This window comes from Solanum stenotomum, chromosome 1 (genome assembly GCF_019186545.1).
Source record: "Solanum stenotomum isolate F172 chromosome 1, ASM1918654v1, whole genome shotgun sequence".
Classification (NCBI taxonomy): Eukaryota; Viridiplantae; Streptophyta; class Magnoliopsida; order Solanales; family Solanaceae; genus Solanum; species Solanum stenotomum.
The window spans coordinates 102,966,341-102,978,853 of NC_064282.1; the positions used below are offsets into that span (position 1 = coordinate 102,966,341).

Consider the following 12,513-nt stretch of genomic DNA (forward strand, 5'->3'; position numbering starts at 1 on the left):
AAACTTAGAGCTTGAAAATTGTACTCGAAAGAGAGAAACAAAATCCCTTAATGTTCGATTTCAATGACTTTTGGAGTTGAAAAATATTTCAGTTCATTTTATTCTTAGAAATCGTTTGTCCTGTTCAAAAACTTGAGGTTTTTCGATAGATAAGAATTATCATGTAGAATGAAGAATCGAAACTCATCTTTCATAACATTAACTCTTCCTAAACCGAGAATTTCCATCTAAACATTTTTGCAGAGATTTCTCAATCTTCACCAAAATTGAGATACACACTCTAATGCACAATAACATTACATTATAAACATAAACTCTAGCAAAGAACATCTACTTCACAGAAACCCATTTGTCTATTTTCAAATCTTTTTCAAGAACCCTTCTAATAAATTTCTAACTTTGAAGAAGATGGAATACAACATACCTGTAGCTGCAGAAACGTAAAACCCACTAAGAAGAAGACCCAAAAGCTGCAGATTCCTACAAGGAAAATCAAAGAAGAAGGATTAAAGGAAAATGCTACTTTTGTTCTTCAGAGAGAAAGGAGAAAGTCGATACCTACGAGGATGAAAAGTCTGAATTGAAGAAACAAATTAACCTAGTGATACTTTACCTTTTATTTTATTTTATTTTTACAATTAATATTAAAAAAAAAAAAAACTCTTTTGGCGGGTGTAGTAAAATTAGTGGAGGGAAATAATTGAGGGAAAATAATTGAGGGAAAGAGTTTGGCGGAACCGTTGCCATAGAGTACCTAAGGCGACAGTTTGTAGGAATCGTTGCAATAAAAGATACTATGGCAACGATTGTCACAATAATGCAACGATTTACTTCTTAAAGTGTTTCATTAGGTCCATTTGTCTATTGCAAAGGTTATAACCGTTGCGAATTACTGTCTATTGCAACGCATATTTAGTTGTTGCTAAATAATTGTTGCTACAGGCATGTTTTCTAGTAGTGATAATAGAGTTTCAATGAGAAGTTATGGCCATGACTGACCACGTTCAGTCACTAAATAAAAGACAATTACTCCCAACGTTCTACTAACGTTTTCCTAGGAAGAGTGGGCAATAGAGGATGATAGGATAGGAGACAATTTAAAAATAAAATAATACTAAAATGCTCAAATATACTAACAATTTTATGAATATTTTTTTTCCTAAAAAAAAAAAACAAAAGAGGTTGTGCAAATCACATACCAAACAATTTTTCACATCACCAACTGAATTATGTTAATTCAATTATGAGACATTTTTTGTTGTTCAAAACATAAAATCTTGAGGAAAAAAGGCACATGATAAGGTTAGGAGATTAATTATAGTCTCCAATCTACATTGATAATAAACTATGAAATAGTACTAGAACTACAAAACAAAAGAAATTTAATACACCTAAAAAACATCTATAAATTTGACCACCTTCTAGTAAGCTTCGCTCATTATTTCCAAAATATTCTTATTTTTTCTTTGTCATTCTTCTTTGTTTCCCTTTGCAATCATTATCCTGATCGTTCTTGAGCTTTGTTATGTGCATAATATGCCCTGCTCTCCAATTTTTGTTTGGCCAACATTGGTTTGCCTGCTGCTGCTAATCCACACACAATTTCACGACATAATTAGGGTTTCTCATAATAATGGCGATGAGTTTAGAAGCAACAAAATATTGAAGAGTTTCATTTGGGTAATAAACAATGACGTTGCTGAAAATCAATAAAATATCTTTAAAGAAATTGGCATTTTCCAAGTTCGAAAAACCTATCTTGTTCTAACATGTTTTGAATAATGTAGATATCCATATGCTGCTTAATTTGTTTAGTATAATATATATCTTCTTGGAAAAAAAATAAATATTAGCACTAATAACGAATATACAATCCTTGTTTTATGATCCTTATACTGTAAATTTGACCTCACAATAATGAGTTTAAATAGAAAAAAAACAGACTTTTGGTATTAAACATGTCAGATACTCCTTTCTTTCGGATTTTATGTAACACCATTTTACTATCAATCTATTAAAAAAATATGACATATGTCTATATTTGAAAATAATCAAGCTATACATTTTTTATTTTATCATTAGTGAGATGTTTTATGGTCATACAATTATTACAACGTATCTAAGACCAAAAGTTTTAGAATTCTTTGTTCCATGTAGAGTCAAAGTAAACATGTCTTTAAAGATAAAAATATATGAGGTTCAAATTTCATCATGTTTCAATTACGAAAATACTTTTTTTTTTTATAATAGATTAAAGAGGAAAGAACGTCACATGAAATAGAAGAAAGAAAGCATTCTTTTTAATTGTCTAAGTTTTAGTTTATAATTGAAGTACAAATATAAGTTTAAGAAATCACAACATATATATAGATTAGCAATGTATTTACCTTTCTGAGAAGTTGAGATTCTAAAAGACAATAATGCTTGTGAGATCTCACTGTAACATCCGACAATTTGGAACAACTATGAAGAAGCTTAGAACTTGGGAATAGTCTTTTTGGAAAAATTAAAAATCTGGAAAATTTGGCTAAGTATGGAAAATAATGAGATTTTGGCCAACTTTGAACAGTTATAAATCCTAGCTCAGGATGATTTGGGTGTAGTTCCAGTAATGTTTGCAAAGTTCGTGGTATGATCTTTCCAACGCCATCGAGTTTTCCTGTTTCCGAGTTCGTATGAGCGAGTTATGCCCTTTGAAAGTTGGACAGTTGGCAGGGAATCTGTCCGGAAAATTGTAAGGGCATTTTGGTCTTTTCCCTAGCCTTTTCTTTTGGATATATATGAGTGTGTTGGACTGATTTTGATCATCTTGTCTCATTTTTAAAGAGTTAAAGTAAGGGTTTAAGAGTGAAGGGGAGAAGAAGAGGAAAAAAAAAGAAAAAAGAAGATCAAGCTAGGTTTCGTCAAAAGATCGTCGTGGATATCGTCGGGGGTGATCCCTATTAGGTATGTGAGTTCATAGTGTTGAGTTGGTTCTTTCCCCTACACGCCAAGCTTGTTTAATTTCGGGAAAAGATTGATTATGTTTGATTGAAGTTGTTGGTTGGAATTGTCGAAGTTGTAGTTGTGTTGTGTTGTAGTTCTTGTTGGTTTGGTGTGTGTTTTCGGTGGTGTTTATGAGTTGAATCTATGTTATGTTGAGAGGTAAAACGTTGTATCATTAGCTTCCTATATCACGGCAAGGTATAGAATGGTCCTTGGGCAACGTGAGGTAAAACGTTGTATCACCACTAGGGCTCATAGTGGTGATTGTCGGTTAAAGAATCTCCCACTAAAGTTATATTACTCTTATATAAGAAAAGTTGAGCTGTTATTGTTTTATCTTTAACAAGCTAAGTTGTTTACACTGTTTTACAAGCTTTATATATTGCATGTGTCGTATTGCTTTATATATTGAGTTCAGTTATTCAAGAGTTAAACAGAGACAAGGTAAGAGTTCCTTTGTACTCCTTTCAAGCTTGAGTTGTGGTTTAGCTTTCCAGCTCGCATACTCGTACATTCAATGTACTGATGCCAGTTGGCCTGCATCTTATGATGATGCAGATACAGGTACCCAGGGCCAGCATCCGGTTCGCCGTTGATCCAGTTGAGTATTTCGGAGTCAGTGGTGAGCCTCTTTGCATTCCGGAGGACTCAGTTATTTTGTTCTCTCAAGTTTTGTTTTATTAGGATGTCGTGGGGTCTGTCCCAACATCCATCTCAGTATTTTAGAGGCTTCATAGACAGTCAGTCAGTTGGTTTGGAGTCTCTCATCTATGTATATATGTAAATATTCTATTTTGAGACTCGAGTTGCCTTTGTGGCCAGATTTTTATTTCAGTCAAGTTGTTTTAAAACCTTGCATTGCATTGAGTTTTCCGCTGAGTTAAGAAAGCCAGGTCAAGGGTTCGCTTTGGGGCCAGCAATGGTCTTCTAGTGCCAGCCACGTCCAGGGTGTAGGCTCGGGGTGTGACACTCACCACATCAAGAATTTTTATGAAATCTTGATTAATATTCTCCATTTTGTCATTAGGATTTATCATCTCTTTTTTTCTTCATTTAACTTTATTCTTTCTTCAGCTTATTATTTGAAAAAATTCAGAATTTTTTTCCTACATAAACATAGCATAATTAAAGATACCAATAATCATATTACCTTTTTGCTGTCAATTTATAATAAAAACAATGTGGATATATAATTTCACTCTCATATTGCTATTAGTGAAAATTATAAGCACTTGATGAAAATGAAGGATAAAATATGCATCCGAAGAGAGATTATAAATACTCTTACAAACTCTTGGAGAAATAAAGATCATAGCATACGAAGAATTGCTAGTTGGAAAATCTTAGTAGCTATGTAGGTTGACTAGTTGAATTTTCAATTTATTGGTGAGGGTTTGACCCTACCTTGTAATCCCCTCCTCCATTTTCTCTTTCTCTAACTCCAATTTTATTTTTTAAAATAAAGAAGAATTTCTAGTTTGGAAAGTCACCAAAAATAATATAAAGTTTTTTCTCTTGGGAGAATTAAGCAATTTGACTTATCAAAATTTATTTTTTCCTTTTTAGGTTTTTTTAAGTGTACCAAAAAAAATGATTTACAACATAAATTTGGACAATAAACGTAGCCAAAATTAATAAATAATTATTTGGGGCCAATTATCAAAGCTAACAATCAATTAGTGATTTTATAAGAAAAAACATGAATTAGCTAGGAAATTTGTTATTAAAAATATATAGTTAATGGTATTGTTTAACAATTTTTCCCTAAATATTTTAACAATGAAGTTTTGATATTTAGTGGTAGTGTTTTTTTTTTTTTTTTTTTGTGGTAATAGTAAAATGGAATCAAGAACATTTTATTTGAAAAAAATAAATTAAAAAAATTAGTGCAAATTGTACCAATTAGTGATACATTATTTGTGCTCCAACACCTAAACTTTAGAAAAGATAATATATCTTTGGATATATTATCTCCTAAGAAATTTTGTTTTTATAAAAACCATCATATAAATGTGGATCAAACAAAACATAAGTGAAAACCCATAATTCTTCAAACATCATAAGTAAAGAATAATTAAAAAGGAAAAAAAGAGGGATTTATGAAAAAGATGGAGTATCCCTTAGTTTGACTTGCTCTGACCAATAATCTCAATAAGTCTTTGTAAGTTTATTTGTCATCAACATATGAATGCACTCACATCATCTTCTTCTTCTTCAGTAATGTCTGATATAGATAGTTAGAACGCCTTTTTAAACTTTCATACTCGACCTGACATTCTACATACGAAAATTGAAGAATACATCGATGTCGATCAGGAATGAAATTTGAGAATTTGACAGCCATCATTTTCCAATTTTCTAATCCATGGTGTCGCACTAAACCTGCCAACACCATATCTTCTTTAACTTTCTCCATTTTTAAAGAAAAGTTTTGTGTGTTTTTTTTAGAGGAACCAACACTTGGTGAATTATGATCCATTTTTTTTCTTCTTAAAATAGGCATACCTCGGATTAATGGGTGGTTATTAGATTTGGTAAAAAGTTTATTTTAGTCAAATATAGGTGGAATGAATCAAGACCAGCTAATGTGAATGTGACAAAAAGAAATAAGTGCTTTTTTTCATTGTTATCTTCTCATAAAAATCGTGATATATAAATTGTATTTACTTTTCTTAAAATAACATACATATTTTAACGATCTTAGTGTTTTAAATTGTTCATTTTTTTTCAAGTTGAATTTGAAAATTTTACTCACTTTTTTTTAAAAGAACTTTTCAATTTTATAAAATTGGAAATGAAGCAACGGTTTACAAAACACTATTGATGTCAGCTTCTCGCTCTAAGTCTATAGAAATCTCTATTGATTTACTTGACTCACCACACTCATAGTAAGACTAGGAACAAACATATACTGACAAGTATTTGAATATATTGAATGGTCTTCATAACCTGAAAACCTCTAACAACAATCCTGATAAGTTTTGACCCGAGTTGTAGAAGCCTTGTCCAGAATAATCTCCCTCAAATGCTTGAATAGCTGCATGAACATGTACACTGAACTGAGGATGAAAACCCCTCCTTAAAGATCCTCTACCTCGAGATGAGGTACCACTAAAATAACAAGAAGTGCAAGACCTCTTGTCCATCAAATCCCTAAATTCCTTGCGGCAAATAAGCTCAACCTCCATGGCCACCTCGATTACTCTTTGAAAAGAAGCTCTAGACGATGTTGTCTAATAAGTTACTACATGGATATGATAAGTCAAACTTCTCACGCATTGACAAATTCTTGGTCTTATCTGATAAAATCACCAAAGCATAGTGAAACAAGGGATGAAATTTTGTCCCAAAATCGATCTGAAATACCATCTTAAGTCAAGTGCTCAAACTAACTCCACTTCTCCTCTTGCAAGTTATAGGGAATAAACCTGTTAGTCTAGTATCGACATCAGACCTCCACCACTTCTTAGATAGGCCACACATGTGAAAAAAAGTGTAATCCACTCTGTGGGACTCCACCAAAACACCACATTTTGTAACGTCTCATGACAACTCACAAGAAAGTCATAACTGTTCTCTCCTTGTTCAATGTGAAACTGAAGTAGATCTGTTTTCTAGAACATCTCAAACCTCTTATGCTCCTCATTAGGCAACATATTTGGGCATAACTCATACACCAACACCCAACGAAGGCATAAAATCACATCTAAAAGTTGTTGCGGCTGGATCCTAAAATTTTTTGTTTGGGTGTTGATCACGAATCTATTTTTCTTTCCTGGTCTAAGAATAGTCCAAAGTACCGGTTAACCTATCAGTCTAAGTGATACCCTTAAGCAAGTTAAATACTCAAACCAAAGTATCACTATTAAAAAAAGAGTAAAAAAAAACCTAAAAAGCAGATCGCCTAAAAAAGACATCATGAGGTCTTTATTCCACAAAGCATTTTTTTAACTTATATTTTTTAAAGCAAGAGACCTCATGATGTCGTTCAAATCAAAAAGAAAATCCGCTAAATAATAATAGCGACTTGAAGGAAATTGGATTGGGTCACTCATGTGGGTCAATTCGGATCCATGTGAGAAGAATATATATATATATTAAATTAATAAATATAATGAAAATACAACTATTAGAAAAGGGTTCTCATAGGAGAAATTAACGTATCTTTCATTCTCTACAATTTCAAAAGAATCGACACTTCTTTTGCTTATTCTCCTTTTTCCTTCTCCAATTCTAGTAATGTTCGCGTGAAGATTCTTTGAAGTTTTCTTCTTCAAAAAGTGTTGGAACGAATAACTGTAACATGTACGATTTTAGACTGTAGCTTTATATAGTATAGTTCGTGTTTATATACATATGATTGCACTTGAAACTATACTCAATGCTCCTAAAAATTAAGTGTATGATTAGATTCTCCATGTCCGCAGCAGCAGCACCTCCATTGGCGAATTTCACGGCCACAACTGCTTCACGGCCTACAGCCCCCTCGATCCAGTGTAAGTTTCAAAATTCGCTTAATTTTTAAAAAAATTTCATGTTAGGATTTACCTTTTGATGATAAGCTCTAAAATACTTTATTAATTCCTCATTAGGTTCATTAATTATGATTTTATTTTCTACTTTTGCTGCTAATTTTCAATGATACTTCAAATAATCGTGCTTGTTCAATAATTAATGATTTTTTGCAATAATATTAGTTATAATTAAGAAATCGTGACATTGTGGTAATGTTGTTAAAATAAGTACTGAGATTTTAGTTGAATATTGGGGGAAGAAGTTGAGTGAACTGCTACAATCAGTTTCTAGTTATACTGGCTACTTCGATCTTAATGGAATCATCAGTTTTATGTAAAGGATCGAGAACATTTGTAAAGGGTAAAGAATGTTAACAACATTAAAGTATTGAGGGAACATCGAATGCTCTATTATGGTTCCGATGATTACTATCTTGTTATTTTGGTGTGGAGATCAGGCAGTTGAGCATATGGTAATTGATAGTAGTTGCTGTGCCACCATTATAGGGTCAAGCAGAATTTTTTTTGACTGTTCACTTTGTTTTGTAATTAACTCAATCACACAATACTGTGTATGTTCTTATTGGAAAGTTCTGAAAAAGGTACAAAGTTCAATTTTTTTTTTGATGTAGTCCCCTAATTTAGTTTATTTGCATGTTGATTCTTCACTTTGAGTCATACAAATTTTGTTTATTGGACCTGTTCATTGGGAAAAAAGTTTATAAATATGATGGTCTTCTATTAACTATCAACGTTATCATTAAGCAATTGCAAGTTTAATTTTAAATATTAGGTGAAGGTTGCATGATTGTTTGAAAATTTTTGGTATTAGCTTTAGAGCTTGTTTGGTTGACTTTTCATTTTTGACTTATAAGCCAAAAGCTATAGAATTTAGGGGTTTTGGCCTATTTTTAGCACTTTAGTTTACAATTAAGTGCTTATAAGCACTTTTTTAACTTATCCAATCACTCCAAAAGTACTTAAGCTATTTTAAGCTTAAAAACACATTAAAAAAGTCAATCCAAATAGGCTCTAGTCTTTTTTAAGGTAAATGTTTCACTTAGTTGCAAGGCTATTTTCTCCCAAACCATAGACCCTACCCTTTGTCCCTCCTCCACTTCTTTTCTTAAGTAGCCTAACGCTATCCACAACCATAGACTCAATATCAACAACATAGAAGGCACACAAGCAGGAGGATACAAGCTTGAAATGCCCTTTTTAGCACATGCAAACGTAAGTCAGCTGATTGCCTTTCATAATGCTTGTGACAACTATTTTATGTAATAACTTTTGCTTGCAGTCGTGAAAAGATAACTCTAACTTGAAGCCAATATTCTTTCAAAATGCTTCAAGATTAAGTAGAACAAGTTTATAATTTGATTATTAAGATAATGGAAACACCAAGTATTTACAAGTATGTTACATTAGTTTCATGAAGTTGGAGGTTGAGTGAACTTTGAATCATGAAAGTGACCTATTATTGAGGTCGCTTTTTAGGTCTCTTTTTCCGGAAAAAAGACTTCATGAGGTCTCCTTTTGAGGTCTCTTTTTACTGTTTTTTTAGTAGTGTAATTAATGAACCAAACTTTTATCTGATTCGAAAACTATCATTTGATTATGTTTTCTTGGATAGGCCTGGTTGTAGGTGAGAAAGTATTTCTCATTGAGAATGCACAGTTTCTGTTGGAATACTCCTACTGTATAAGATCATCATGTCAAATCTTGTTGTTGCAGAGTTGTTTTGTTTGTTCTTTCAAAATGGTCTGCTGTTCTCTTCAATGGATATACATAATTATTTCAATTCCTTTTGGCAGGTAACTTGCTGTTCTATGTTAGACATCACGTTTACTCTCATAAGAAGTATTCCAAAAATGGAATTACCATTAAGTATAGAGATCTCCTGAAGCACATCAGACCAGAAAAGGGATATTCTTCAACGAGTGTTCGAGGCACCATTTATTGTTCAAATCAGAAGGAAAGAAATGTTGGCTTGCCTTCTGATCATATCGCAGTTGGTGCAAAAGTGATTTATGCTGCTGCTCCTGCAATGGGTCATAATCAGGTAAAGTAAATCTACTTACCATATGCATTGTCAAGCTAGCTTTGTGATTCCAGGGAATCATTTACTTCATTCTTCTCCTAAAACTGTTGTGGACCCAGCTCATGGGGAGAAACTTTTATCTCTCTTTTTTGATGCCCACCATGAGAGTTAAACTAAAGCTATATATGATGCTACGGTTTTGATCAAGTGTTTACCTTGCAACCGCTTATGACTTGAGGAGGAATCTACCCGAACTCTAATATCAGAGTTGCAACTAGAAATTTTCTCTTCTTTTACGGCCTAACGTTTTTTTTTTTGTAGAAGAATCTCCTCAGGGGGTTCGAATTGTTTCAAATGTCTTGATCAATTTAAATGGCAGTGAAATCTGAAACATAGAACTGTTATATGCCATAAACCTCAAAATATGCTGTCATCACGTTCATTACAACCTCTATGTACTTCCTATCCAGTTTTGGCTCCCCAAAGGGAGTAGCAATATTTTTTTTTCGCCCATTTAATTGCAAAGATTAGCAAATTACTGCCTTTATGGTTATTCTTTCTCTATATTCTCACTGTGTGTCTTTTCCCCACAGTTGTCTTATTGGTTTTCCTACTAAGATATTATTTTGAGAATTAGGTATATAATGTTAATATATGTTCCCTAAGAGAAAGTTGTGCTTATTCTGTTCCATGTAGTTGCACGTCATTCTGTCGCCTGCATGTGCAAAAAGTAGATATTATTTCCAAGGTTCACTTATCTGCAATTGAACAAAGTTCTTGTAAGAAATGCCTAGATTTTTGTTCTTTGCAAGGTGCCATTTATTCTCTATCAGATGTCCAGAACTCACGTATGCTAAAGTTCTGAATCTCAATTCCAGTGACAGTTTAGTTAAATGTCCTACAATAGGATCCTTCTCTTTCCAGGTATCATTCCTCCTTCAACATGAAACCTATTTAAATTGAGGGCATGTGCCAGTTTTCGGCTGGTTGGAGATTGACAGGTTTTTATTATTAGTTTGTCTATGCCTTTCCCTTTCAAAACACATCGTAGACATCTAAATCTTATTGGATCAGTCCATACAATACTTGTGCTAAATCCTAAATTCAAGACACTTGGATCAAGTCAACATTTTCGGTCAATAAGTTCCAAATTAATCATTTAATTCAAAATTATATGACTTAAGTGAAATCCAATGTCACGACCCAAATCTGAAGGGCCGTGACCGCCACTTAGTGAGCATATACCCCACCAAGCAAACCAACTCTCTTAATTATCATTAGGTAAGCAGTCAGAGGAAATGTTCTATTACTCAATGTTCAAAGAATCTAACTTCAAGAATTTTAGTTTCAGGAACTCCGTCTCTCATGCCCCATTGCGCACTGTGATCTGTCTGTCTAAGTTTTCTTCCCCTGGATATGGGTGTTAAATTTAATTTGGTTTGATTTGGTTTTTCTGTTTATCTTGAGACTTGAGTACCTCTATTTGTAATGCTGAGCAGCTATGCACGACCAAATAGTTAAAGTTAACATAACGAGACCGGAATGTAGAAGTTGAAAGCTTGATAGGTTTATCTTCTGTTTTAGAGAATACAAAATGTTCTCCAATTTTCTTACCTTTTTTGTTCCAATTCTATTGGATGTCCCTGTAGGAACTCTTACCTTTATTGCTTGATGTTTCTCTAACAGTAGTTTTGCAGCTTTTCTGAGGCATTCTCTCTTTTCCTAGCATGTCTGTCGTGTGGTTACATTGGACTGACAAATTGTGCCACTGCCATTTCTTGTTCTGTGAGATGCTGCCTGAATCATCTGAATATATTTACTTTGATTCTATTTAAGTGTGATAGTTTGTTGCTTAATATTTTTGTTTAGACTAGATATCACTTGCAAAATATCTTTGGGTAGAAATGCGCCATTCTATCTTAAACTTTTCACTCCTATGACCTTGCCCCTTAATTTTGCTGGCTAAAGTTGTTGATATACATCTGAGTTTTCAGGTTCCTACAGTGCAAGGATCCTTAATCAAAGTACTTAGTTGGATGTCATAGAACAACTCCTTTTATTTCTACTGATTTTTGTTAATATTCTGTTGCAGATTTCCTTAGGGTAAGAACTGCGTAAACTTCACCATCCTAACATTTAGCTTAAATCTTTTGTTGATTCTCTTTACTAGGTCTTTGTTTTGGGGAATATCTATTTCTTGGAATTCAGTCACTAAAAATTTTCAGGAATCACATCCAGAATGCAACTCTAGAGTTCCTGCAATTTTGACAGCTTTGGAAAAGATGAAACTAACTTCAAAGGTATGCCACAAACACAGCACAATTATTTGTCAATGCTGATTCTTGTGTTTATTGTTTTCACCAGTGATGATAAAAGACAAACACATTGGGTATCTCTTTAGGGGTCATTTGGAATCAGAGATGAGAAAAATAAATTTGGGATAAAATGTGAGATAATTTTATAAAAATTACGCTAGGAAAAGGAAAAATGAAGTCTCCTAAAATCATGCTAATTAATTAACATAATCTGTTCCATGAAGTTAAAGCAAAGATGTTGCACATGCCCAACTTGCAAACCGAAGTATGAAAAGTCCTTTTGCTGAGGCCCTATGTAAGCACATACGCTATTTGTTTTCTGACACTACATGAAACAAACTCAAGGTGCGACTAGTAACTTTCTCTTTGACGAAGTGCCAATCAATTTCATTTTATTTTGTTCAGTCATGTTGAACATGATTCTGAGGCTCTGAGCTATACTGATTGCAACTTTATTGTGGAAGCTAGTAGAAGGCATTGACTCGCTCCATCTATCCATCTGTCTACAGGTTGAAGCTAGTAGGAAAGTACAATCCCGTGCCATGTATGTCCAACAATTCTCTCCAAAAGTTCCCAGTAAAGTGAGGGTCTCAGTCACTAATGATATGCCTCGCCAAGCCCCAATACTTCAACACATTCTTAAAGAATAGCTTGACAG

General features: G+C 33.3%; 1 protein-coding gene across 4 annotated transcripts in view; it reads left to right on the forward strand.

Moving 5' to 3' along the window:
* Positions 1-12,513, forward strand: part of LOC125866697 (histone deacetylase 14, chloroplastic-like) — a 38,886-nt gene that overhangs the window by 6,128 nt on the left and 20,245 nt on the right. Inside the window, exons 1-4 of one of the 4 annotated variants that reach the window (XM_049547025.1) lie at positions 7,397-7,481; positions 9,314-9,561; positions 11,535-11,564; positions 11,766-11,840. In XM_049547025.1, the coding sequence (XP_049402982.1) occupies positions 7,403-7,481; positions 9,314-9,561; positions 11,535-11,564; positions 11,766-11,840 (432 nt within the window). In that variant the 5' untranslated portion in view covers positions 7,397-7,402. Of the gene's footprint in view, positions 1-7,396; positions 7,482-9,313; positions 9,562-11,534; positions 11,565-11,765; positions 11,841-12,513 lie in introns of those variants that run through there. The other 3 variants (XM_049547006.1, XM_049547017.1, XM_049547032.1) reach the window with 3 other exon arrangements.